Source organism: Bacillus rossius, chromosome 1 (genome assembly GCF_032445375.1).
Source record: "Bacillus rossius redtenbacheri isolate Brsri chromosome 1, Brsri_v3, whole genome shotgun sequence".
Taxonomy (NCBI): domain Eukaryota; kingdom Metazoa; phylum Arthropoda; class Insecta; order Phasmatodea; family Bacillidae; genus Bacillus; species Bacillus rossius.
This window is the reverse complement of record NC_086330.1, coordinates 5,132,339-5,160,217: the sequence shown is the minus strand read 5'-3', so window position 1 is coordinate 5,160,217 and position 27,879 is coordinate 5,132,339. Positions and strand designations below refer to the sequence as shown.

The window sequence follows — 27,879 nt, the reverse complement described above, 5'->3', positions numbered from 1 at the left end:
GAGCAAATACATAACACAGAAATGTGAGCAATGATCTGTGATTGTCTGGTAGTATCGCTCACAATTACTTGTAGTAGTTGAGACAGACATCTTTATATAGTAGCTCTCCAATCCGGTTATACCTCGGTGAAGTACTTGGATAAGGTTGTCTGTTGGCATTTCCTCGACAACAAGGATCGCACACTTTGCTTTGATGATGCCTCCCATTGACCTCAAACTATGGTGTTTCAGGTGGCCAAGTCTTTTGTGCGACAGGTCTTTGACATTTACCAAACAACACTTTTCCTCTACCGATGAGAAAAACTTTATGACATACTATTTTCCCAGATGTACTACATAATTTTTTCTGGCCACTGTCATCTACTATTTTGCACTATTGGCACTGAAGATCACCTTGTTTCCTGAGTCAACCACCTTTTTTACAGATAGCAAATTGAATGTAAAGTTGGGCACCGTAAGTCACCCTTATGAAGTTTTACATGTCTCGTTATGATTTGCAAATAACTCATCACCATTTGTGACTCTTATCATGAAAGGAACTTCAATGTCTTTAATATCTGTCACATGTGATAGTGATAGCGAATCTGGCGAGACCAGATGATCTGTACAACCAGAATCAAGAACAAACTTGATTTCTTCCACACTTCCATTTCCACTAATTAGCGCTGTCTCGTCTGTCTTTGTTGTAACCACAAATGAAATCTCTGTCTCTTCAGGACAAACGTAGCTTGAGCCATGTCTGTTGCCTCCACGATAACTGTCACTGATTTCGGCCTGTGTAACTCTTATTCACTCGATTGCGAAATCCATCTCTCGTGTTGGGGTGATGTTCCACTTTGGAGGAGTCTGCAATCAAATGACGAGCATCTCCACAGCCAAAACATTTTCGGAATTGTTTAGATGCAACGAATCAAGATTCCTTACTCATATCATCTGGTTAGAGAATTTTCAGCTTTAATTTCACATCAAGAAGTCTTGACTTAGCAAAGCCTAATGTTGTCTGTGTCCATCGTTTCCAGCACTTGACAACGTTCGGAAAGTGTCAGTAACTTCGTAATCTTGCTAGAGTGTAGATCCCATTCCCTCTAAATCAGAAATCAAACTATCCAATTTGTTTAAATGCTCCTGCAGAGATGTTTTGCACTTCAGTTTTAGCCGTTTCTTTCTTATCAGTAACTTCGAGATACTCTTCCTCTCAAAAATACCAATTAAAGCAAGCAGCACGTCCATGGCTATTCTAGCATCCTTAACATAGTCGTGTGACAATCTGTAACGCTTGAATTTCTTATGTGCTGTTTTTGCCCTGACAATATCATTTCCTGTAAACTCATGTAGCTTTACTTATCCATCCAGGATCCATCTCACCTCTTTTTCATTAAGCAAAGACAATACTCAGAACTTCTGGTTCTTAAAATTTGCATCCATTAGTTGTGGATAAGGTGTGGAAGGACCCTCCGCCATTTCTCGAACACACACCTGGTGGTCAGGAGCCAAACTAATGGTAGACTGTTCACAATGTGTCTTTACAGTTTCATCTGACTGTGTTGACATTAGTCAGTGCAAGAACTTGTAGCTAAAGTTCTTAAAAATTCTTTACACAACTTAGAATAACACAAAATTCTGCTAAATTGCATAATAAATGTTATAACACAAGTTCATGTACATTGTTTTAAATTTTAATAATTTAAACATGCTCAAACTTTGACTTATATATTCATTTTGCAAATGTAAGTAACTTTTTTATGGTTATATTTTCGAAACGCTTTTCTTAAACTAGCTGTGCCTCATGAGTAGTACAAAAAAATTTTTGCACTTGTCAATTGAAACTTTCATAGTTCAGATTCCAGGTAGTATGATGCACTATCAGTGAACAATATCATTAGTGAATGATTACACTTTAATTATTGTGCAGGCTTGTGCATTAAATTGTATTTTTATATTTGCACTTTTCATCCTAAGTTAATCATTCTATGAGTAGATGTGTAACTGAATGCTGATGAGTATTGTGTGAACTAGGTTGTTTGAATATAACAACAGTGCAAAATTTTAGTTTTTTTTTTATATTACTTATTATTAGAAATTAAGTGATTTGACATGTAAGAGCTTTTTTATTTTTATATATAGCAAACTGGCTGCATGAACTAGCTAAGCTAGATTTCACTTTCTTGACCCATTGATGTAAACAGATTTAGTACTACCCTGACGTCGTCTGGCCGACGACCACCCCAGAGCCCGACCTGCACCCGCCAGTATACGCTCCCGCTAACGGAACACACCCCTGGCCATGGCCCACCCGAGTCAGGCGACCCGAACAGCAATCAAAGACAAAGCCGCGGAAACCTGAGTAGACAAGAGAAGAACCGTACCCATTCCTCCTAAAACATTAAATTAGGATTTTAGCGACAATAAAATCTCTTCCAGACACACCCGTTTGGAGTCTAGCGTAATGAGGTCACGCCTGGCGCGAGAGAGGCCGAGCCTCCCTCGGACGCCATGCCAGTTCGGCAGTTCAGCGCAGCTCACGGACCGGGGCGGACCTACGTCCCACGGAGAGGCAACATCCTTTGTCTACATCGAAAGTAACGTCCGGTAAATATAGTCACTAATTAACAGAACCCCTTTTATTACTTAACCTCTCCGTGAGTACCCGGTCCCTTTTTTCGGTCCAGGACCTAATCCGGCCGCATCAATTTAAAGACACCCCGCACCACACTTGGTCAGCGGGGCTGCTCTTCAGTATACGGCACGGGCCGCCTCCCGCAACTTACAGAACTTTATTTAAGGTCACGCGCACGGCGCTGACCACAAACCCGCAAGGGAACTTGGACAAACTTAATTGCGGTGCGTGTTTCACCACAGTGGGCACAACACCCGCGCCGAGACATTTGCATACGGGATTGGCCGTCTCCAATCGTCCACCCCCTTAATTCAGTGTATTTTTGTGTCTCGTACTTTGTATTGCTAACTTACGTTACCCGAGTAACGAGTGCCACGTAATTTGTGCGCGCCCCCTTAATTCAGTGTATTTTTGTGTCCCGTACTTTGTATTGCTAACTTATGTTACCCGAGTAACGAGTGCCACGTAACTTGTGCGCACCCCCTTAATTCAGTGTATTTTGTGTCCCGCCTTTGTGTTACGAAATTACGTTACCCGTGTAACCAGTGAGACGTATGAGACGTAGCAGCGTCCGAGGCCACGTAACGCGGAACACAAACCATACGGCGCCACGGAATAACGAGTAAACCCCCCCCGGGGACCTCTGTAGAGTGTTGTATTGTGTACGACTCGTTCCTATGAATAAAAGGTACGACACCACCACCTTAACTCCACGCCTCTTATTTAAAATCATCTCACGCAACACCGCCGCCGGCCCTAGTGGGCCACGCAGGGGCACATACATCCACGACCCCCAAACTCACGACTAGAACCGAGCTAGTCTGGCGCCCACCCGGACAATACGTAGCAAGAACCGCCTTTTCCCACTAGGAGCCGCACCGGGACTCGAGCCCGAGACCCCGGACGACGGCATTTGGCGCCCGCTGCGTGGGGCAGAAAATAACGTGAAAATTTTTTTTTCTCCACCTCCTGGACATTTTCGAGATAAATTCACCAACAGGCGACAGCGGAGACACGAAACGGCCATTTTGGACACAGGAAGGGTCGAAGGCCAGACAGACCGGCGCGACGAGGCGAGCGGACAAAGGACACTCCAACCACCCCCACCTCCACACGTCATCACGGCGAGGCGAGCAACGGAGCGACGTCACCACCCCCACCCCGCGCGGACCGTTTTCGCCTCCTCTTTGTGCGGCTGTCCGGGCGCTCTCGGCCATCGCCTCACACGCCCATCCGCACCCCCGCCCATGCCGCGGCCATTCTCGGCCTCTGTTTTGTGCGGCTGTCCGGGCACCTGCCTAGCCGGCGAGCGCGACCCCGCGCGCAGACTTGCACAGCGCGCACAGAGCCACGAGTGAAAAACACGACTCGACACAGCTGAACACGCACGATAACAAGAGATGGATGCAGACGAATGCAGTGGGTGTTACCACCTCTACCCGAGATGGTACTTAAACGGCAGGATCGCCGCGGGGTACGAGTGTGGCTATTGTCAAGAGTATCGCACATACGGGATGACGATGTGTGGAAGCCGGTCGTGTCCTGGAGGAAGTAGCATGGGCTACCACTGCGACGAGTGTACCGACCTATGGCATCGTGACTGCACCAACGAGCGTGAAGGTACTTTGAGGCGCGAGTCCTTCACGTTCACGTGCGCGCGATGTACCGCAGGACGAGCCACCCAAGTGCAGTATTCGGGAGCAGCGCTACTAATTCCTCCCCTACGATACGCCGCGACAATTCACGACATCGAGACGCCACTCACGCAGACGCAAGACGTATCACGAACTCACGCCCCGACGACATCCGCACCGTCACGTACAACCGTCCCGACGCCGACACTCACGCAGACGCAAGACGTATCACGAACTCACGCCCCGACGACATCCGCACCGTCACGTACAACCGTCCCGACGCCGACGACCTTCATCATGCCGCCAACAATCCCGCTCCCGTCGCCTCCTGTCCCGGAGCCACCAACCTCGGCATCCCTCGTAGACCTGACGCCTCCCGACCCAAGTCCGGAAACACCGTCACCAGCGAGACCACGCTACATCAACCTGACGCCACTCACGCCGACGCACTACGCCTCACCAAGGACGCCTTCCGTCCCGACGCCGACGCTCGTCACCCTCTCGCCGCCAATCCTGCTCCCTCCGCCTCCGGGCCCAACGCCACCAGCCTCAACACCCCTCGCAGACCTGACGCCACTCAACATGACTGCGACGACGCTTGACCCGCCAAAGCCGACCGAACGACGCACGACGCCGACCGTCCCACCGCAGTCTGCCACGACGACCCGAATCCGCAGCGTGTCGGAGACACCTCACGACGCCGGGATGGCCTCGCCACCGCACCTGACCACTGTCACAGTGCCGCGAAGGACCGTTCCGACGCAACCCGCGTCGTCTACGACACACGCCTCATCCGGGACGCCACCAGACTCGGCACCGACACGTCGCGCCACACCGTCGCCACCGCCTAGCTTCAATTACATGCAGCCGTCGTCACTGCCACATGAGCGCGCGGTCTCAAAAGGGACGCTGGAAAACGGAATGCCCAGGGCCACGACGCCGAGACGCCTGTGCGAGGCCCCGCCACCGGGACTCGCCCCGCGGTGCCCGCCTGGCTTCGAGGCACAGGGGATGGAGCCCACCAAAACGAGACAGACGCGCACGACATCGACGTCGACGCCGTCTTCGGCACCGCCTGAAACATCAAAAACGCTAGAGGCGCCACGACGCCGCCCCTCGGCCGGCCTGCCACAGCAGCCACCGAGGCGACGCGCAATCTGCCCTCAAGAGGCGCCACGACGCCGCCCCTCGGACAGCCTGCCACAGCAGCTGCCGAGGCGACGCGCACACTGCCCTCAAAAGGCGCCACGACGCCGCCCCTCGGCCAGCCTGCCACAGCAGCCACCGAGGCGACGCGCACACTGCCCTCAAAAGGCGCCACGACGCCGCCCCTCGGCCAGCCTGCCACAGCAGCCACCGAGGCGACGCGCAATCTGCCCTCAAGAGGCGCCACGACGCTGCCCCTCGGCCGGCCTGCCACAGCAGCTGCCGAGGCGACGCGCGCTCCGCCCTCAAGAGGCGCCACGACGCCACACCGTGACGTCACCGCGGCTACCGGGTCGCCTGAGCTCCCTGCATCTGCCTGACGCAATGCAGGTCGACGCCACGGCACCTGGACGCCCGACCGCCCCCCCACCGCACGTGACCGCCACTCGGCCGATGACACCTGTCATCCGTCTGGCACGACGGGCCGCGAAACGCCCGCATGTCGGCAAGGCTGAGCCGGGCCGTGCCGAGCGCCGCCCGCGCTTGCAGCCCGCCTACCGAGAGCCACCTGACCTTGGTCGCCGCCGCCCCTGCCGGCCGGCACCCTGGCCACCACCGCACCGCTGCACGCTGCGAGACACCGCAGCCACACTCGGAACCACTGTCACCCCCCGAGAACGAGTCCGGGGAGGTGCTTAGGGCACAACCGCACAACGACCACGCCGACACCACCCTCATGATGATGGAACTGGACGACGGGGACGAGGAGGCCTCTACTCCAAACCCGCCCGGTACACCGGAACGGGAGAGGAGGCTGTACCCATCCACGCCGTACCAGACACTGAGGGCCAACGTCAACAGGCCAGCACCCGGATGTTCGGCGTGGGACGACCCGGGACAGGTGCTCGGGCCCTACCAACTGCGGCCACCGAGAGCGCCACCCGGGTGGAGCTGTTGCCGGAGCTAGGAGGCGCCACGACGCCGCCCCCGGCACGCCTGCCACGACGGCAACCGGGGCGGCGCGCACGCTGGCCCAGTCGGCCACAATCACCAGGTCCAGTGCGCTGACCCTATCAGCCGCTGACCCCGCCCAGGCGCCACGACGCCGCCCCCGGCACGCCTGCCACGACGGCAACCGGGGCGGCGCGCACGCTGGCCCAGTCGGCCTTGATCACCAGGTCCAGTACGCGGAGCCAACCAGCTGCTGAGCCGCGAACCACGCCGGGATGGAGTGGCCGGAGCTAGGGGTGGCCCCATGTTAGCGGGACCATAAGCGGCGCAAGGTCGGGCTTCACAGGGGGGGGGCGTTTGACGTCGTCTGGCCGACGACCACCCCAGAGCCCGACCTGCACCCGCCAGTATACGCTCCCGCTAACGGAACACACCCCTGGCCATGGCCCACCCGAGTCAGGCGACCCGAACAGCAATCAAAGACAAAGCCGCGGAAACCTGAGTAGACAAGAGAAGAACCGTACCCATTCCTCCTAAAACATTAAATTAGGATTTTAGCGACAATAAAATCTCTTCCAGACACACCCGTTTGGAGTCTAGCGTAATGAGGTCACGCCTGGCGCGAGAGAGGCCGAGCCTCCCTCGGACGCCATGCCAGTTCGGCAGTTCAGCGCAGCTCACGGACCGGGGCGGACCTACGTCCCACGGAGAGGCAACATCCTTTGTCTACATCGAAAGTAACGTCCGGTAAATATAGTCACTAATTAACAGAACCCCTTTTATTACTTAACCTCTCCGTGAGTACCCGGTCCCTTTTTTCGGTCCAGGACCTAATCCGGCCGCATCAATTTAAAGACACCCCGCACCACACTTGGTCAGCGGGGCTGCTCTTCAGTATACGGCACGGGCCGCCTCCCGCAACTTACAGAACTTTATTTAAGGTCACGCGCACGGCGCTGACCACAAACCCGCAAGGGAACTTGGACAAACTTAATTGCGGTGCGTGTTTCACCACAGTGGGCACAACACCCGCGCCGAGACATTTGCATACGGGATTGGCCGTCTCCAATCGTCCACCCCCTTAATTCAGTGTATTTTTGTGTCTCGTACTTTGTATTGCTAACTTACGTTACCCGAGTAACGAGTGCCACGTAATTTGTGCGCGCCCCCTTAATTCAGTGTATTTTTGTGTCCCGTACTTTGTATTGCTAACTTATGTTACCCGAGTAACGAGTGCCACGTAACTTGTGCGCACCCCCTTAATTCAGTGTATTTTGTGTCCCGCCTTTGTGTTACGAAATTACGTTACCCGTGTAACCAGTGAGACGTATGAGACGTAGCAGCGTCCGAGGCCACGTAACGCGGAACACAAACCATACGGCGCCACGGAATAACGAGTAAACCCCCCCCGGGGACCTCTGTAGAGTGTTGTATTGTGTACGACTCGTTCCTATGAATAAAAGGTACGACACCACCACCTTAACTCCACGCCTCTTATTTAAAATCATCTCACGCAACACCGCCGCCGGCCCTAGTGGGCCACGCAGGGGCACATACATCCACGACCCCCAAACTCACGACTAGAACCGAGCTAGTCTGGCGCCCACCCGGACAATACGTAGCAAGAACCGCCTTTTCCCACTAGGAGCCGCACCGGGACTCGAGCCCGAGACCCCGGACGACGGCAACCCATTAGTTCTGTAAGAACAAGAAAAGTAAAGGAAGCTCACACACTACAGATCTTACAAATGCTGTATAAATGGGATGGACCGCCATTGGCTATGATAATTGCACAGAAGACCCATGCACATGCATGTAACTTTGAAGAAACATAACCATTCAAGCAATGTTGCTGAAATGTATTTGAAACTTTGTGTGTCGTACAGCACAATGAGAGTGTCGTACACAGTTAAACATAAAAAGAATAAATCACTTCAGATAAAAAACTAACAGTTTAAAGTGGCTGTGTTAAGTTTATTCAGTACACTGGCTATTTAATGAAATCAGTACAACGTAAATTATTCAAGGAACCAGTATTATTAGCCTTTATGAAATTATATTGAGAATTATATTAATTCAAATTATAAATCAACAGAAAATTAGGTACCAGATGAAATCATTAGTATTATTTCTTGAATATATTGATTTCAGTGACAAAATTCTGTGAAATTTGATGCTTACATTTAGCTTGACTCAAGGGTGTATGTATTTAGTTCCAAAAAGAATGCAGGAGTATATTTCAAAATGTATCTAATCTCTTTCAAGGTTGTAGTTATGACTTCTCACGGATGATACAGTTTTTCTATTTCATAATTAGTTTCTTTCAAAGTTGTGAAATTCCAACAACCAACCTGTTAATAAAGTTTCATAAAAACATTTTTGCCACTCCCCCTTGGATATGCCCTTTACACACATGCACGCACACCTTTAAACTTAAGAACAAACCCAAAAAAAAATTAAAAACTACACATTTGAAATATAAATTGAGTTTAAATAATTTATTCATATTAACATGTCATTTCTTTCAAAATGGACAAGCAAACTTCTCTTGTCTTGTCAAAGGTTTCCTATGTACCTCCAGTGTATTGAAATATTTGTTGACGCCATGTAGCAAGTGCTTTAAGTGGGCCGTACTTCGTCATCAGACTGTACACTGCATAATGAGTTACCCCTGCTAAAGAAAGTGATGGTGAAATATCTCTGTTTTTATCAATGGGCCGAAGAAAAAAGGAATTATCATTTTCTTGGAACTGCTGTCTTTACCAGCTCCTTTGTGCATGATAAATATATAGTCATTTAGCTCATTTATTGATCATACGAGTGTATCTCGTTTCACTGGGCATGTGGCTGCAGTATCGTGTGAAGGCTGTGTGGAATTTTCTATTCCTCTGAAGCATTATAGAAAAGGTATACGACAGCCGTGTATCTTAGTGGTCTTGGAAGGAGGCTGGTGTTCATAAATCTGGTGCTTGCCTCGGAAGACAGCGTTGCGAAAGTGTGTCCCTGAGCTATGTGATTCAAGTACCCATAATGCCCTCCCGTCAACTCACTCATGAAGACTGCCGCTGTCTGGAATTGTACCCAGCATTCACCTGGCAACTCATTTTGCATGCGGCTATTCTATGTTTTGTTTTAAGTTTACTGTGGGATGATTGAATTATTGAAGTTGAAGATGAAACTCGTGTGGCAACGTAGTCATCAGAACTGCTACCAAACCCTACGCTTGGTGGCGGGTATTAAAGGGTACTGGTCCTTAAAACTCATGGGTACCGTTCTAGAGTTAAGAAGGTAGAGCAGCTCTTTGTACACCTCAACTTGTGACAAATCTATGTCATACGAGCGGCTGTTGTTGAGTGCTGACAGATAGCACACGTAAGACTTGATACTAGTACACAGTGGAAATGTAGAAAAAATGTTATATTCACTATCCTTTACACTTTACAGGGTCGATTTAAGGTCTCGTTCAAGGTCATTATTTTGTATTTATGTGTAACACAGTTAAAAATTTAGACTTTTTGAGTGGCCGAACTTCAAATGAATGAAAAATATATATACAGTGCCTATTTTTTTTTTTTTTTTTTTGTAAAATTATAAATTAGGTAATAAAGTTGAATTTTTAACATTTTTGTGCATTATGGATAAGGAGAACTAAATGAAATAACAATTGAAAGTTTTTTTTTTTGTTTAAAGGCAATGCTGGTGGCTGCTGCAAGATATGGTTTAAATTTGTTTCATAAAATTTATTATATTTTGCCTTCTAAAATCATAAAAATACTAAAAAAAATTTAAAACACTAGGAAAAATTAAATAGTTTTTTTTTTCTAAAAGAAATTAAACCATATCACGTAGTAGCCAGTGAAATTTACTTTAAACTTAAAAAGTGATTGACGGACGGATGCGACGGATCACCGCGAGTCCAGCTCTGCTCACCAACTAAGCAGCGGCAGACACGGCCTGTGAGCTAAACCCTCGACGTGACTAGGGCTGTCTTGGAGAGGTGAATCTGCAGTGGTCCACTATCGCCTTCTGCAGTGTGAAGGTGACGTGGACACAGCACAAGAATTGGTCCTGAACTCAAAACTGGAAACTCCCTGGTGCAGTCGAGAATTTAAGCTGGAACCTTTGCCCTACTAGCCAGGCAACATGACCACTTTACTGGATTAAGAGTTTTTCAATGTAACTATTAAAAGTAACCAAGAGAGGAAATACAAAATGGAGACAGTGTCAGTAACTCATAGCAGTGGCGAATTCATAATGAGTATTAATAGTTGAATGGGGCCCATGTAGTGATGTATGCAAGAGGGAGTTAAAATTATATTTATAATGGCCTGATGTATTTTTTCATTGTTTATAAATTATCTGCAGAATTAATGCTATGTTTTCGATAGTTTGTAATACATATATAATCTTCATATGTAATCTGATTGCTTAGCAGATAAAATGTGAAGTTTGGTTGAATTTTTGAATTAATTATGAGCTAAAATATGGGCGTTTGATCTCCAGACACATGTATCCGCCTTCCCTACCCTTTCACACATTAAAACTACATTTTGATTAGTGGTTATTTCATAAATGTACAAGGGGGAAAGGTGAGTGTTGAATGAGTTGCTTCATGAAATCACTTAGTACTAGGACGAGTCGCTCCCAGTTACCTTCAGTCTCGCCAGCAAATGAGGCGCAAAGCACGCAGAGAACCTAGTTGCGGTACCAGAAGGCTGACGGAGAAGGAATTTGGTGAAACCTCATTTAAATTTAACGCACAAAACATAGGATTGAGAAATCATGACTAGACTTTAAAACATATGCAATCGTGAACAGTACCAGGCCACAGGGCTGAGAAACAGACATGATTGAGCAATGTGATGAGTCAGTGTTTTTGACATGATTTTATACATATTAAACAAAGTATTACGCTTAAGAAAAACAGTAGCGGTCATAAGAATTGCGTGACCACGTGGGCGGGAACCGGATATGCTGGATTGCAAACGAGACCAACTACATAACGTATTGTTCCGTGATGAGAGAAGCATCATGATACCTTTAATTGCAAATCTCACCTTCCAAATACGTAGCTGCAAACGTTACAAGCCAATGTGGCTGAAGATGAAAACGGAATACAAGACCAAAACTATATTAAACTCGAGCCCAATAAATGCAAAGTAGATTGTAAAAGCTAATTTATAACTATAGTAATTAGCAAATAAACATATACATTAAATGCAGAACCAAACTAAGGGCAGAAGATGCATGGTGATCGAAATACAGTGATGGACCTCTCTCATTGTGAGTTCTCCAAGGACGGGAACTACTTCGCCGTAACAGAGTTTAATGTCACCCACTAATGAAAGAGGAGCTCTCTACAATGTTAATAGTGGGAGACAAGCACAAGAGGAAATTATTTCTTAACAAGTTAACATACTGATATCTCCAGGAGGGACTCCGCGGAGAATACCGTGTTTTATCGCATAAATGTCGCACACGCATAATCGTCGCACCAATATTTTAGGGCATCAAAATTTTGATAAAAAAACCTCTCACGTAAACGTCACATGATGTGTTTGGTCTCACTATTATATTCCAAGCGCTTTGTGTAGTTATTTTTTTCGTATAAAACTATGTATTTTAAAGTATAAATCTAATATTTATTCAGACATTACCACTTACTAATTTAATTACCGGAAATTCGAAGTTGTCTGATGTGTAAATTTCTTTTAAAGACTTTTTAAACATTATAACCTTTATCTTTTCTCCTGTATCGCCGCAGTGTACCGCTTATAAAAATGTAGCCAGCGCTAGTTGGCATCATTCATGTTTGGTTATCTAATAAGAACTACGAACAACGGCACACAGCCAGAACACAAGGTATCCAAACATGAATCTAGATAGTGGCAGATTTAGACAAGAAGATTTAGAAAAGATGTTAACTCAGACCCTTCATACTTGTGTGGCCACTACACATCAACAGAATAACATAACAGACTACTACATACCGAAACAACTCACTGGGATACTCGTACTCTTAGAAGACCAGGGCTCTCTAGCTGAGCACCATGTGCAGGCAGATGTTAGCAAGAGCTCTCGTGCGCTTGCCCCAAAACCTAGGGAGGAGCAGTAGGGGAAAGACTGAGAGGGAAAACAAGGTAAAGAGGACTGGGGAAGGATAGGAACAAAACAAGGGGGAAGAGGAAATAAACACAAAGACCCAAATGCCGTGACGTCTTTTTGATGTTGCACGGCTCAACATGATTCAATTAATCCTGAGAAAATATTTGTGATAAAAAAAAAAGTGAGCTACTGGTTGTGTGTTCGTAAAAGATTTACGTATTTTCTAATCCAACTGTAAATCATTGGGGAGAATTTGTTGCCCAAATTAAGTGATTGAATATTGCATCCCAACACTGGGCTCGCTATATCTTGTTCATGCAAGAGGTATCCACTAATAAATATTTGTCTTTGAGACCCATTCAAATGTTATTTTCATAATTTATTCATACAAATATCTAGAAATGACTTTAAGGTTATTACCATTGTATATTAAAATACAATTAAAATACATTGTGACATCATTTTAATAACATGCTATTGTATAGCATTTTAGATCTTCGAAATAACTGGTTTAACTGAGGGGAAATAGGACACAAGACATTGTGACCGGTCAACAGAAGTAATTTGGATTAGGCTATGATTATAATTCATCTTCTAACAGTCACCTCTAGCACCCATTGGTGCAGGACATACTGGGATCATAGTTTAGTGCTTAGATCATATCTCTAATTTACAAACTTTACTTCATATCTCAGTGGACAATCGAACCAAACTTATTGAATTCTTGTACAAGGGGAGGGGAACTAAGCTGTACTTTGTTTTCACACATGATACACATTTGTTTTGCATTGATTAAAGCTGAGTTAGGTTATGAAAATATTTAAATTTCTTCTGTGTGCAGCTTGGCAAACATAAAGAAACAATTTTGATCCAATGATGTAAGACAGTGTTATCTTAAAAAAATATTATGTTTTTAAACTTATATAATTTTAAAAACAAAAGCATCCTCATTAAAACAAAACAAAATAAAATCTTGGTTTCTTTTAGGTTATGTAAGAAACTTGAGTTAAGAGGGAGATATGTTAAATGCTGTTATAAATGTGTCTGTTACAAATATGGAAAACATGCTGATTATATGTACTTATAAGAACCGTTATTGCTCTGTACTAATTTCTTCATTTCCTGTGCTCTAGGAATGGGGCATGTGAGATGCAGTTAAGTGGGCCCTTGTTCATCCATGGTTACCGCCCTTAAGAATGTCACGACGACACCCTGACCACTTAAACAGTTCGGAGTGTGTGCATGATGTGAAGTGTCTTTAGCCTTAAGCACGCATACACCCTTACTGCTAATGCTGTGTTTTGGTGTTTTAAGTTAACTTTATGTTTACATATATACTGGATGTTACCTTTCGCAATAATATTATGTGCTAGTTTTTTTTTTAACTAAATTTGGGTTAAATATTTTTTTTAGTTAAAGTGGTATTTTGAACAAAATATCAATTTTATTCTCACCTTGCTGTAGACACCATCTCTATAGCCTGAGTACTACTGTTCTAATAGAACTATGTACTGCTTTGTGATTGGTCCCAACCCAGGAACCGTAATTTTCAAGTATTCATGCGAGCTCGAACTTCCTGATTGATTAAATGGAGGGGGGGAAAAAAATGTATTGAATCAGCAAATGCTGGACACGTCTATTGTGAGTTAGCACGTGACCGGTGACGGGCGCGCCTGTGTCGCGCAGGATCGTGGTCTGCCTCGACGAGCCCCGCGCGCTCGCCCAGCCCCGCGCGCGGCCGCCACCGCGCCGCGCGCTACGGCACCACCAGCCTGGAGCAGCGGTCGCGCTCGCCCTCGCCGCTGGGGGGCCGCGCCAGGCCGGCGGCCGTGCCGGCGCCGCACCAGCACAGCTACCCGGTGCTGGTGGCGCGGCGGGGACACGGCCGGCGCCTGCCCCCCACACCCAGCAAGCCCTCCACGCTGCAGCTGCGGCCAGCGTCCATCAACTTCCCCAGGCTGAACGCTTCCCCCACGCGCTGCCCGGCCGCGCCCGGCCCCCCGTGCCCCCTTAGCTTCGAGCAGGCGGTGGCCATCGGGCGCGGCGGCCGCCTGCTGCCCTCGCCCGTCCCCAACGGCTACAAGCCGGGCCAGCAGCGCCGCGCGCGCCACTCCGACTCCGACGACGACGACTGGTGCTAGCCCCTCCTGGCCGCCCCCGAGCCGGCCCAGCCTCGGGACCGTGGGATAACCTACAAACTGCTCCCTGACAACTCTTAATTGCCTGTAACCTTTATTCCTCGTGAGATGAATCGTCACAGCCCCGTAGACGCAGGATGCTCGCTCGGGGCGGTGTCCTTTCAGCTTCGTGCCGGGCGTGTGGACGATTGCGTGCGGTCTCCGGGGGCAGTCTGCTCTTGTCGGCTCGTGGCTTACCGCGGACCCTCGGTCAGTGTCCGGCCGGCCGATCGCGGCTCAGCTTTAATGACGAGTGTACGTGCAACTCACGGATTCTCGCTCGACGAGAAATTAAATTACTGCCAACTTTTTGAAGCAAGAATGCTGAATGTGAATTTAAAAATAAAAATAAAAAAAACAATTTGTCCAAAAACAACTGAAGAAAACTTTTTCCAACCAGTAAACATTTTTAAAGAATTTTGATCTACGCAATCTCTTAACTTCCCCCTCAAGTGCTTTACAATGTGATTGTGTTTGGTTTATTGAAAAAAAAGTTACATTTACGTTTTTTCTGTGATATAAATAAAAATGTAAAAGTTGTAGCAAGACTTGCGGTTTAAAAAAGTTATGCGAAGTTGTAAACATTGAAATCTTATTGGTGCTCAGTTATGCCAATCGACAAGTAAGAATAATAATAATAATAATTAAAATACGTCATCATCGCGTGTAGTTGACTTTTTTTGAGCAGTAGAGATTACTTGCCAACTGTAAACACTGGACTGAAGGAAGGGTGGTCAGTTGAGAGCGGGCGCCGTGGAAGGGCCTAAGACGTTGCCCAGTCGGGGCAAGAGGATCGGAACTGTGAGGAACACGGGATCGGGACATCGCGAGTGTGACCGTGGCGACGGAGATGTTCAGAGAACTGTGGGTATTGCTTCAGATGTACAGTGTAATTAAACGGAGCCGAATCATATTTCTATCCAAGTGTTCTGTTTTCTCAGAGGGGTACACTTATTGCTGTTTAGCTATATTTTGGGTTCATTAAAACACACTTTTTCACTCTCATTATGATTACAAAAAAAACGTGTGTGACAAAGTTGCCTTAACAATATGAATTGATTGTGTGTTTATTAATTTCCAAGTTGGTACAGAATCAAAAAAAGTTTTATATATCGCTAATTACTGTGTGGACGTTGTCTGTGGCATGAGGCGTGTGTGCGTGGGTGCGAGTGTGTGTGCGTGATGTTTCAGACATATTATATCCCTCCTCGTCTGCATGCACAGAATTAATTGGTTTTGAAATAATAAAAAAATTACTTATGCTTCAGATATATCAAAGTGAGCAGGTTACGGGGGGAAAAAAATGCTGTTCAAGACTCCGTGCCATACTTAGCATTACTCAGTTACACCTGTGAGGTTTTGTAACCGTTACTACAGCTTTTGGAAACAGCAGTCTCGAAAATTATGTTGTAAGCATTTACTTTTTCAAAGGAAAGTTAGGTGCAAAAATTTAGCCAGTCGCTCTGTCATATTTTACTGTTGATTTGATGAGAGCAAAATTATGCCCAAAGGTATGCAAATCTTTTTTAATGGTGAAAAATTAATGCAGCCACTAAATGTGCATGCCAAGATTCATTCTCCCTGTCATACTACTTATTCTGTACATATAGTCACAATTTTCTATAAATAATAATCATAACATTTATTACAAAGTTTCACTGCGACTTAACTTTGGGGAGACAAGTGCGTAGGCCGAATCCTAATAATTATGCGACAAAAATTTATTTAATGGATTCAATAATGGAAATACCATTTTACTAAAACTAGTTTACGAGTGAAAACTCAGACCTTTTCTCCTATAGTTCATAAACTCTAGTCCATTTGAAATGGGTTGTCATAGCATTTATTTCTGTATCTCACATAATGATTATTTCCAGACTCTTTAAACTATTTTTATTCAAGGTATGGAAATTAGGAAAGCAATAAGTTAAGAAATCTTTACACTATACTGCATAATTCCTGAAGGAATTCAGTTGTACCTGACGCATATTGTTTACTTTCCACACAAAAATTGCCATGCACCCAATTCATCAAAACTTTATAATTTCAAAAAGAGGTTGTTTCTAGGAACGTGATTGTTAGATTACTCTGTGATGAATAAAGTCTAAGGAAAAATTTATGAGAAATTCACTTAAAATTAATTATACCTTTTCTGGTTTATTTTACATATTAAATGAACAAATATATTGTAAATGAAAATATAAAAATGAAATTCTAAAATGGTAAAATGTTCATACTAAAAGATTGGAATTGCCACATACCTGCATACATGTATCTACAACTATGTGAATAGCTTTTTTTCAAGAATTTGGTGGATCTTTTGAAGGGAAATGTTTCTTGTGGCAACACATTCACTTCGCCGGAGAAAAAGCGATCTCAGCTATTTTTGGTTGCATGAAGTGTCACGTCTGCACCGGCACAAGTTGTCGACAGTCCACAAACCAAATACCTTTATGATAATATATTTAAAAAATTGTTACGTGATATTGTATATTACATTACGGAGGACTGTCAGCATGTGTTGCACCAATTCCTTTGAACTAATGTTATCAAATGTATATTAAAATACTATATTTATACATAACAAATGTACACTAGAAACATGGAATGGATTCTGCTCTTGATTACTGCAGTGACTTTTTTTGTACGATAGCGTGACTTAATGTACAGTGATTTGATTTTTTTGTGTTAATTTGTCTCCCTGAAATATTTTCCATTTGCGTGTCACCTAACCTGTAAGTGTAGATGTTCTCGTAGGCTCGCGACACTTCTCTGTTCCGTGTTTCTGGACTATATACATGAAGTTTAGCAATGCATTTACAATAAATTTTATGGATCATATTTTATCTACTACATTGTTCTGTTTTGCTCTGTAGATAGTTTCAGTTGGTGTTATAAGTTTTGATGATTAGCAATTTCAAACTTTTTTTACACATTTAGAACCTTTGTAATGTGTTGCGACGTCATGTCTTGAGTTTTTTTATGAGTGCTCGTGTTAATCAAATCAAATAAAAAACAAGTACTTATTATGCAGATTAAACTGGAGCAGTTGCATATCTTTACTCCACTTCTGTAATTTAATTTTTGGATGCGTGTAATTCCTTTATTCTTTTATTTTATTAATAATTATGCATTTTTAAATGTTGAAAGCCAATTGACTGTCTGCAGAGCAAAATATATATTTTGAAAATCTCAAAAAAAAAGTTTAAAGTGGCTGACTTGGTATTTTACAGTTTATCATACAGTTACATGATCATGGTTGTGTTAAATATTAAATATTTATTTTGAACAAAACTCTCTTGAAAAGAGGTTTTCTGTTTTTCCCTTCATATAGTATTTACATATTTTAGTGTTATGTCGCTTGAAAAGCCCCAATTTCAGAAAATAAAAGTTACTAATATACTTAAAAAAAAAAACCTGCATTTTTATTTTTTATTTATTTTCCAGTTCCCAATATTAACAAGGAAATTTGCTTGAAAAAAAAAACACTAAACACAGTACAAAGCACATTCTTTGTTGATTGATGTGAAATTAGTGGTCATGTGTAATACTATATTGTTTTTGTACAGATTTTAAAAAAGGAAGATAATGTTGCCAGCCAACTAGTTCCAGCTCATGTTTAGTCTCAACTTTTTTTTTTTTTCCATTCCGAGGAGAATATGTTAAACTACCTGGTTCTAATAACAGTCGCCCTTGTACAGCTAAGTAGGCAAGTGTCCCTCCCTCAGAGATATGCAAGAGGTGTCGCGTGGAGGTGAAAGAGTGGAAGACTAGTTGTACAGTATGTCCATACTAGAATGTATCAACTGCAAGTGTTGTGGAGTTTTGGTTCCAGGTCACAATCAAAGAGCAACTCAAACAGTTTTAGATAAGCGCATGTGCAAGAACCGCTTTGTTAATAATGCCTGAGCGTAAAGCGTTTTGTATTCTGGAACTTGCTAAGAGTGAATCTGTAATTTCAGTTCAACATGCATTTTGTTTCAATTTTAATTGTCAATGTCCTTGACCGTTGGATTGGTCGTAATGGTCGAGACGACAGATCTTTTTCGCTGGCCTCCATGTTCACCTGACATAACGCCATGCAATTTTATTTTATTTTTTTTTTTTTTTCCTGTGGGGCTTTATTAAAGATCATGTCTACGTTCTGCCGCTACCCAATGATTTTCCAGAGTTAAGACACAGACTTTTTAACCAAAGTGTGGGAAGAATTGGACTTCAGGTTGGATGTGTGCTGTATAACTAAAGATACACATATTGAACATTTTTTTAAGAAAAACTAGGTTATTTTACCTTCAATTTGATGTATTATTTGTTGTAATTAGTCTAAATTAAACTGTTATAGGTAATATACCATCTCACATTTCAGTTAGCAGCTTTAGTCTCGCAATGGAATAGAAATTGCCTCGAATGATAAAAGAACCCAGGTTCGTAACATTGATCCAGCCACTACTACATTGCAATGAAGTAAATATTATTATCTATACTATAACCTCCTACCAATGAACAAAACAAAAAATAAATAATTCTAGAGCAATTCTTACAGCAGTTTTTTTTTTATTATTTATATGAAAACTGAAAGAAATGCAAAATAAATAACAAAATAATACAATTTTTATTCAAATTGTAAATCATTCTGTAAAATACAAACTCCCAATAACAAGAATTAGGCCACTGTCTTAATTACAACATGAAACATTTTCTTTAAAACTGGTACAAGTCTTGTTTGTTAGTGGAAAAACACATTCCTGAATGAGTATTACTCAAGAGTATTGCCTGCTAAGCCAGCTTTACAGAGATATTATCATGCGAGTCATCTGAATCAGCTGCTTATTAAAACTCTTCACCACTCACGTTGGATTGTGAATGGGACTTATTTCACAAACGTTTCACAATAAAAACATTACAATTTGTGTTTTGTAGCAAATTTTGCTACCAGATTTATGCAAGTTGTTGTCTGCTATTTGTCAAAAGTGTGGAAAATATTAATAATAATATATTTTTGCCTTGCCAACTGTGACTTTACCGCTCCCAGGAAGCTCATATTCTGGATTTTCACAGCTTGATACAGAATAGCTTCTATGATCTCATTTTCAAAACAATCTTTTTGAAAATCTGAAATTAGCCACATAAAAACTAAAAATAATAACTGTGGGCGTGGCAAACCTTAAAGAGTAGTGACAGTATGAAGCCGAATAGAAACTCAAAAACGAAATGTCTAGCTTCTTGAAGGATGGCGCACACATTTTTTGTATGAGATCATACATTCGGCCACTGAAGCAAAACAAGAATCAGAGGACACCTTAAATATCCTTCCTAAGCATGATTGACAAACTTAACTGTACAAATTAAAGAAACGTATTTTCCGATATATTTTTTTAAAAAAAATGATCGCAGGCTTTCACGGCCATTGTCCGAAGTAGCTTGGCTTCTGGGTTGTAGCCGCGTCCTTGACGAATTATTAACCGATGTTTCGGTCGACGTTGCAGTCGCCATCATCAGGGAGCAGTTACCTACTAGTACTAGTGTAACTGCTCCCTGACGATGGCGACTGCAATGTCGACCGAAACATCTGGTGAATTATTCGCCTTGGACACGGCTACGACCCAGAAGCCAAGCTACTTATTTTTGATGAAACTCGACGCTCGTCTCGACTACGAACGGCACGCTCGCTGGACGCGGGTAGTGTGGTCTTGCTCGGGACCCCGCGGCCACTGCTGAGCGCTGCGCTCAGTGTGTGTCGGTGGCCGTTCGCAGCCGAGTCCCAGCCGCTCGGCCTCAGGAGCTGTGAGCGTCCGGGCCGCGCGAGCGCCGCCGCTCCACCTCGCGGGACAGCACCAGCGTCATCTCCGGCTGTGCGCGCGAGCGGAACTCCTGCTGTGCCAGGTCGAGCGCGGTCATGCTGGCCGCCGTGCGGGCGTTCACGTCGCAGCCCTCGGCCGCCAGCAGCACCTGGGGGCGGCGATGCACGTCGTGTGTGTCTGCGTCCTACGAGGCGAGGGCTGGGATATCTCTATACCTGGCGTGGGGGAAAGTCATCTCTCGATCGTTAAGATCGTACGTACTACAAGGCTAGGGCTGGGATATCTCTATACCTGGCGTGGGGGAAAGTCATCTCTCGATCGTTAGGTTCACAAAGCCGCTGGGCTGGATAGTGAGGCGTACCCTAGAAAGACACTTTTTTTTTAATTTTAAGTAACATCAGTAAACTGAACATTATTCCCTGCTCACGTTGGCCCGTAGCTCACCCGGCAGTGTGCTTGTCTAGTAAGCTAAAGGTTTTTTTTTAAAATTCCCTTTAATACAAAAAATATTTTTACAATAACCATATCAGAAATGAACATATATATGTCATCTTAAATTAGGTAAAAGAGCACTGAGTGCTGGAGTGCCATGTTGTTATTCCAAAACTGTAAAGTGTACAAATTGTCACAATAAAAACCTATTGAATTTAATTGAATTGAAATAATTGAAATAGTAAGCGTTAGGTTGCTGGATCAAGTCTCGCTGCTTGGTTCTTTTTTTTTTTTTTCCTTTTCTTTGCTTCTTATGTATATTTCAAGAAAAAAAATTGGATTGGATGAAAATTTGGGTGTGAAACAAAATAATATTGTGACAAGAAAATACTGTATGTACACTGTTTTATTTATACCAAATTGAAATTAAAACGTACACTTAAAAATCAATATTAAAAAATAAAGGTGTCTACCTTATTTTACCACACATAATAAAATTAATCTACGGTTTGTTGCACTGGGTTTTACTAGTGCCTGTATGGTACTCATCATAAAAACATGGAAAGCAATTAAGTTATACGACACCTAGCATATTGTATAAACGTTGAGTTCTTGTAGTTACAAGGTTTGTTTTTTTGTGTGGAAAAACAAACATTATTCACACTGATAAAAATTTCTCGCTCATCGCATAATTTCGCAGGTACCACGCACACCAAATCATTTTATGGAAGGATGGGGAATGCAAAATCGATTGCATTTTTTATACAATCTTCTCTCAAATTTATTTCACATTCTTTTTCAGTTAGGAATGCACAATTCTGCAAATACTTGATCAAATTTTGTACCTGACGATAAAAAAACACCAGAGGTGTGTTTTTCTATCACGTACGGCTTCAATACATTCTCTAAAAATTCTTTATACAACTTGTTCTCAATTTTACGAATTTTGATGATGTGACAAAGACATTTTGTATTTTTTAAGGTATTCGTCCATTGTTGTTTACACCCTGGGACCGAATAAACCTGTCACCTCTTGAAGGCAAATGAACATGAAGGATATCAATTTCCCAGATAATGTCGGAGCATATTGTGCAGTATAAGAATATGAGTGTGTTATTTTTATTTATATGTATTATATTCTGTCTTTTACAAGGGCTATCTTTGCTCCTTGGGGAGCTGGCATTGGCAGTCTAGAACATAATTAATAAAATTATCATATACAAAATGTATCCATTTGAGATGAAGAAATAGACCATTTTACAGTTGGTAAGGCAAAAATATTAATTATTAATTATATGTATCTAGTAAAAAAAATCTGCTACAAAAAACAAATTGCAATGCTTATATTGTGAATCATCTGTAAAATAAGTCCCATACAATCAAACTGAGGTTAAGAATAACATTAATGTACGCAGCCCATTTAGATAACATGCATCCATTCCAATATATTTTATTCAAAATAAATTAAGAAGCAAAGATAAAGGGAAAATAGAAAAATAAAAAAATGGGGTTGTCTGTAAAGTCGGTTTAACGGACGATAATTTTACGTGATAACGCCATAAGAAAACAATTATGAAAAATTGCAAACATTTAATTTTCAAATATTATTTACAGTTTTTGCAAATTTAATTTAAATAATTTGTTTAAATATAATCACGAACAATTAGTTAAAACGCCCACCTTAACCTGTTTGATATTATAGAAGATTTTCTCGCACGGTGGTTGGCCGGTTCTTGCACGCTCGGCTCAGGCGGAACGTGACAATTTTTCGTGCGTGCAGCCGGCATTCATCGATTTATAAGACGTTATCACGTCAAAAAGAGAAAAAAAACTGTGTGCAGTAAGATTTGATTCAGCAACGTAGTGGTTGTTAGCCAAGTACGCTGCCAGGTGAGCTACAGGCTTGCTAGAGTAGGGAATAATGTTGTCTACCTACATTGCTTAAAATTTTCAAAAAAGGGACTTTTTCGGGTATGTTTCACCATCTAGCCCGGTGGTCTCTTGCTCTTAACACTCGCGAGGTGACCTTCGACCTTCCCCTACGCCAAGTGTGGAGATATTCTGAGACCCGGCTACCCTGCCTTCTCCTTGTTAGTGTGATGCTGTGACACATGAGGACTTGCTGATGGATGTGCTAGAGAACTCTTTCTAAATGTACGTTTCAAGTGTCGGGGATGCTGGGTGTGGTTCTATGTGAATAACTTGTGCGCTATTTGCAGTGCCGTGAGAGGTACAATACGTAAGAAAAGCATCTTGCACGTCTGAACAGGTTTCCTAGCGTTGCATCGCCACCAGCACATTTGCAGTTTCACATATAGTACTGTATTGTGTTTTGATGTGTAAAAGTAGGTATTTGTATTCAAAATTTTTGCCAATTACACTGTGGATGTTAGAAGTATAGTATTGAGTGTTTTCTTTCTTATAAACTGGACTTCTGAGTGTTAGGCGGAAGTGATGGATTTTGATTGAAATTGTGAAATGGTTTTGTCCAAAAAAAAAATGGGAGGGTTATGGTTGTAGAAGAGGACTATTGCTGCATTATTTGTGTAGCATCTCATTCATACGGCATACCAAGAAAGAAATGGAGACAATACAAAGGCTGCTGACTTTGGGCTCGTGTATAATGTTCACATGGGTGTGATCCATCATGTTTTTTTTTTAGTGCCCCAGCAAGCACATTTATGAATGTGATTACCAATCAAAGCAATAACTCTGCCCTGCTATTCTTACACACACTATATTTTTGAGTTGTAAAATGTTCAATTATAGGTGTACCTCATTGCTTGCCATCATACCGTAATTTGTACATGTATTGCAAGGCTTTGTTATTTTGTTTTATTGTTTCTTATTTCTTTATTTTATTTATTTATTGCCTTTTTTTAATTGGCGAAGCTAAGGCGTACCGCCTTGTCTTACACTTAACCACATAGGTACATCTTCACTAACTAGGAACACAGACCAAAAATTGTCCACAAATACATTTAAATAAAAAATTAATTAACATGTAAATACGAATATGAAAATAGTGTGGGTTATCGTTATTAGCGATCTGAGTGAAAGGGTCACGAGACAACATGTAGCAAGCACAGTGGTCAGTGGCGGATCCAAGGGGGGCACCAGGGGCAAGTGCCTCCTCCCCCCCCCCCAAAACCACAGTTGTCTGCAACATTAATATTGCCGACAAAAATGATTGTTTCTGAAACCAATAAAATATTTTAATATAATTAATGAATTTCTTGTAGAATCATAAAAATATGGTGGTTGGATGTTATGTGTAGTGTGAGTACATTAAATACAAATTTAGTAATTTTAAGACATTATTTTTCTCTGGCTATTCTGAAACATGGAGTGAACCTCAAGATCCGCCACTGCCCGAGTCCCACCAATAACTAGAGACCGGAAAAAATTCGCGGGTTCAATGACCTCCAGGATAGACTCCACTATCCTTTACACACTCGGGCAAATGCCACCTGTTCATCGGCTGCTGACTTGTGAGTCGTCTCGACTGGGCGGCCTGTGATTTGACGCTTCCACGAGTGAGGGTCTCTAATTTGCCCTCATTACTCCAGATTAACAGTGAACCAATGGCAGGAGCAGCACTAAGGTATGATTATTTGAAGTGTAGCATTTCACGAAATGGAACCCGCGAATTTTTCACGTCTCTAGGTATAAGTGACGAGATGTTGCATCTCGGAGGAACCAGCGAAGCTCATGCTACCATGTTGGTAACTGCCTCAACCGTGTGTTGTTACTTGCTGGTCACAATATCTAATTGAGCGAGCAGGGGCGTATACCAGGGGGGGGGGGGGAAGTTAGGGGTTCAAACACCCCCCCCCCCTCCTTTGCACCAAATTTATAATTAATTTCTTATTCATCACTCAAGCAAATTTCATATTAAAATTAATAAAAATTTTACCATTACAATATTTCAATTTAAGTACCGAAAACTGCTAAAATAGCACTATTTTACACCTTAAAATCCACCCCCAGACCACCCGCTTTAATACCGGAGGGGGGGGGGGGGTGCATGCTTCTTAACACCCCCCATACACAAATCCTGGCTACGCCACTGTGAGCGAGCACGGCGGGCCGACACCTCACCTGCACGACGGCGATGAAGCCGCTGTCGACGGCGACGTGCAGCGCCGTGAGGCCGTCGCGGTTGGCAGCGTTCAGGTCGAGGCCCGGTCCCGCCAGCAGGCAGCGCACCACCTCCAGGTAGCCGCGCCCCGCGGCCTGGTGCAGCGCCGTGTTGCCGTGCAGGTCGCGGGCGTCCGCGGGGGCCCCTCGCTGCAGCAGCGCCGCCGCCACCGCCGCGCGGTTCTTCCTGCCGCGCGCATTGCCATCACACACTTCACTGCCCGCGTGCGCGAACACAGCCAGATTTGTGCACCGAGAACATGACTTAACACCTTGTTTAACGTTCTGCGCTGATAATGGCTGGCCACCGAAACGTTTCTTTTAGTTTATTTACTACATTAGAGTAAGGTTTGGTTTAAAATTTAAAAAATGTAAAAATTTTTGACAGTCTGACAGTCACACGTGATCGACGCTTGCATTAATTCAACGTTGAATGTGCCTTCTGCTATACATTTAACTAAAGGTTGACCTTGACATCAAAACTTAAAACTTGGGTTGCACATAAGCCCGTGCTAGTCCATCGACCACCCTCTTCCCCCCCCCCCTCCCAATCATCTGATTGCGTGCGACCGTAACAAGCGCGACCATGCGCCAGTGTCGTGAAGTGCTGTGCGCACGATGCAGGGTCAGTGATGATTCTTTTGGAACATTGGCAATGTAACATTCATCGACCACTTTTTTAAATAACTTACTTTACCGACTCTTTTGTCTCCAGGTGGACTTAAAACATTTCCGAATGCACCCCTGAGCACCAATACAATTTTAAAAAAATATAAAATTAAAAACAGTCATTGCAAAAGGTTCGTTAACGAAACTTAAATATTTTAATTACATGAAAGGTTAATGTCTTATTTTTTTTTTACATTAAACGGCACAGTAAACTGGTAATGGTCATCAACAAGGCGGTAAGGGTTCTAGTCAGTGATCATCTTCTTACAACCTGCTCAGTCTGAGGAAGGACGAGCCAGCACCTTTGTTATCGTTGATGAATAATTCTGTTTCCAACGTTTAATTAATCTCACTCGCTTTCTTAGTATCCTCGGGGCTTGCCTCAGGAGGCAGACTGCTCATTTAATTATCGTTAACCTTCGTAAGGATCTTTGACATAACCGTGAAGAACTGTGCGAACCACGAGGATGACAGACCACAATGTATATACTAGTTTGTGCCGCGAGGAGTTTCGACAGTTAACTATCAAATGCATACGGCTCGTGTAGTTTGTTCTGGCGAATGAAATGTGTTCACCAAGAAGTGCTTCAAGTACTTTACCACGAGTGGACCACCTGGCATGTGGGACGCACAGAGCAGTCAGGTCAGGAGGATCGAGTTAGCTGTTATGGGACAGTTCGAGTCCCGTCTCAACACAGGTCACATCACGCCTTGAGCAATGGCGGCTTCAGGATGACTTTTTGGGAGGGGCTATCGCACAAAGGAAGGATGTAGTTGCAAAAAAATGAAAGTGGTCAGATATTGGCCTTTGGAATATTATTTACAAATTACAGGTTTCAAATACAGAACGTTAGTAGCTCCATGCAACTTTTGATGAGATAAAAGTTTAACATATGAAATTAAATATTTAAGTAAACATAAATATACGCTAATCAATAAAATTGGTCTCGGGAGGGGCTATCGCCCCCACCACCCCCCTTCTGGAGCCGCGCTTGGCCTTGAGAGAGCGTGTCTCACGCCACCGGGTCCGTGTGTGCTCACGCAGTACATGTGCGTGCAGTAACGGGCGTGCAAGGACACGTAAGACATCAACGTATCGCAGTGTTCTCTCATGTAACATTGAGTAAAAATAACTGTATTAAATTTTTGGTTGGTGTAGTGTTTAAACTGATTGCAACTGACTTCACTCTGAGTTTGCTTTGCATGCATTGTTGTATTGGCAAGTGTGGCTGCTGATTTTCCATAAGAGACACCCGTTTTTTTTAACAGTTTAACATAAATAGTCTCTGTATTAAATCATAATGAAATAGGGTATAATCATTTTTTCCCATTTAATTTCTATTTCTTCTATTTAATGAAGTCCCATGAATAGTATTAAATCATTAATAACATAAAAAATTATATTTCAAGAAATACATGCATATTTAAAATTTTGTATTAATTTAGTTTATGTAAAAAAATATTTTTTACAAGAGTTAAAACATTGTGAAAATGTTATAGTGCTTCAAAGTTCAAAGGTAACCTACGCTACAAGTATTCTCAAGCAGCCAATTCATGCCAAAAAACATTTTTAAAGGCAAAATTCATTTTCACCCCAAACCAGCACACCTTATGCAGTGGAATAGGAATTACAAAATTTAGCAAACAGAAACTGAACTTCGTACTTTTGGTTCACAGTCATTTTGCCTATTCGTCAGTTGGTCAGTTTACATATGCAAAGTATGTATGACTTCAAAAAAATTAAATTTAAATTGGAAAAATAATAATATAAAGTTTTATTTTTTAGCATAGTGTGCAAGGTTTTGAAAAAAATTAACTATTCTACCTAATTTATGTAGTCACTGTAAATTTGATTACATTTTTTAATTGAGTGTAAAATTATCAACTTAAACCTTTCTTCCACAATTTTTAATCATCAAATATAAAAACACTCATTCACTATTATAATGAGACTGTGTGAAATTAAAATAATAATTTTGCTTGGTCAGTGGTCTGACTAGTATCTTTATGCCACTACTTTTTAGACTCAGTCTCACGCCATTTTGGTTTTTTAATTTTATGTCAGTTTTTTCTGAGGGCTATTTCTAAAAATTTAAATCTATACCTCCCTTTCACTGGTTTTTACCATAAATATTTTCTACAAATATTCACTGAGTGTATCATAACAGGTGTAAAAAGGAGTGAACATAATGTAAATTACAAAGACT

The 27,879-nt window shown here is 43.0% G+C and overlaps 2 protein-coding genes across 2 annotated transcripts in view; one reads left to right on the top strand and one right to left on the bottom strand.

Moving 5' to 3' along the window:
* The window catches only part of LOC134531463 (voltage-dependent calcium channel type A subunit alpha-1), a 362,182-nt gene extending 344,142 nt beyond the window's left edge, over positions 1-18,040 (top strand). Inside the window, exon 39 of the mRNA XM_063367179.1 lies at positions 14,140-18,040. Within this exon, the coding sequence (XP_063223249.1) occupies positions 14,140-14,594 (455 nt within the window). The 3' untranslated portion in view covers positions 14,595-18,040. The remainder of the gene's footprint in view (positions 1-14,139) is intronic.
* A 1,183-nt stretch (positions 18,041-19,223) lies between these two features.
* Positions 19,224-27,879, bottom strand: part of LOC134531475 (ankyrin repeat domain-containing protein 6-like) — a 34,650-nt gene continuing 25,994 nt past the window's right edge. Inside the window, exons 4-5 of the mRNA XM_063367188.1 lie at positions 24,965-25,190; positions 19,224-20,579 (exon numbers count right to left, since the gene is read on the bottom strand). Of these exons, the coding sequence (XP_063223258.1) occupies positions 20,406-20,579; positions 24,965-25,190 (400 nt within the window). The 3' untranslated portion in view covers positions 19,224-20,405. The remainder of the gene's footprint in view (positions 20,580-24,964; positions 25,191-27,879) is intronic.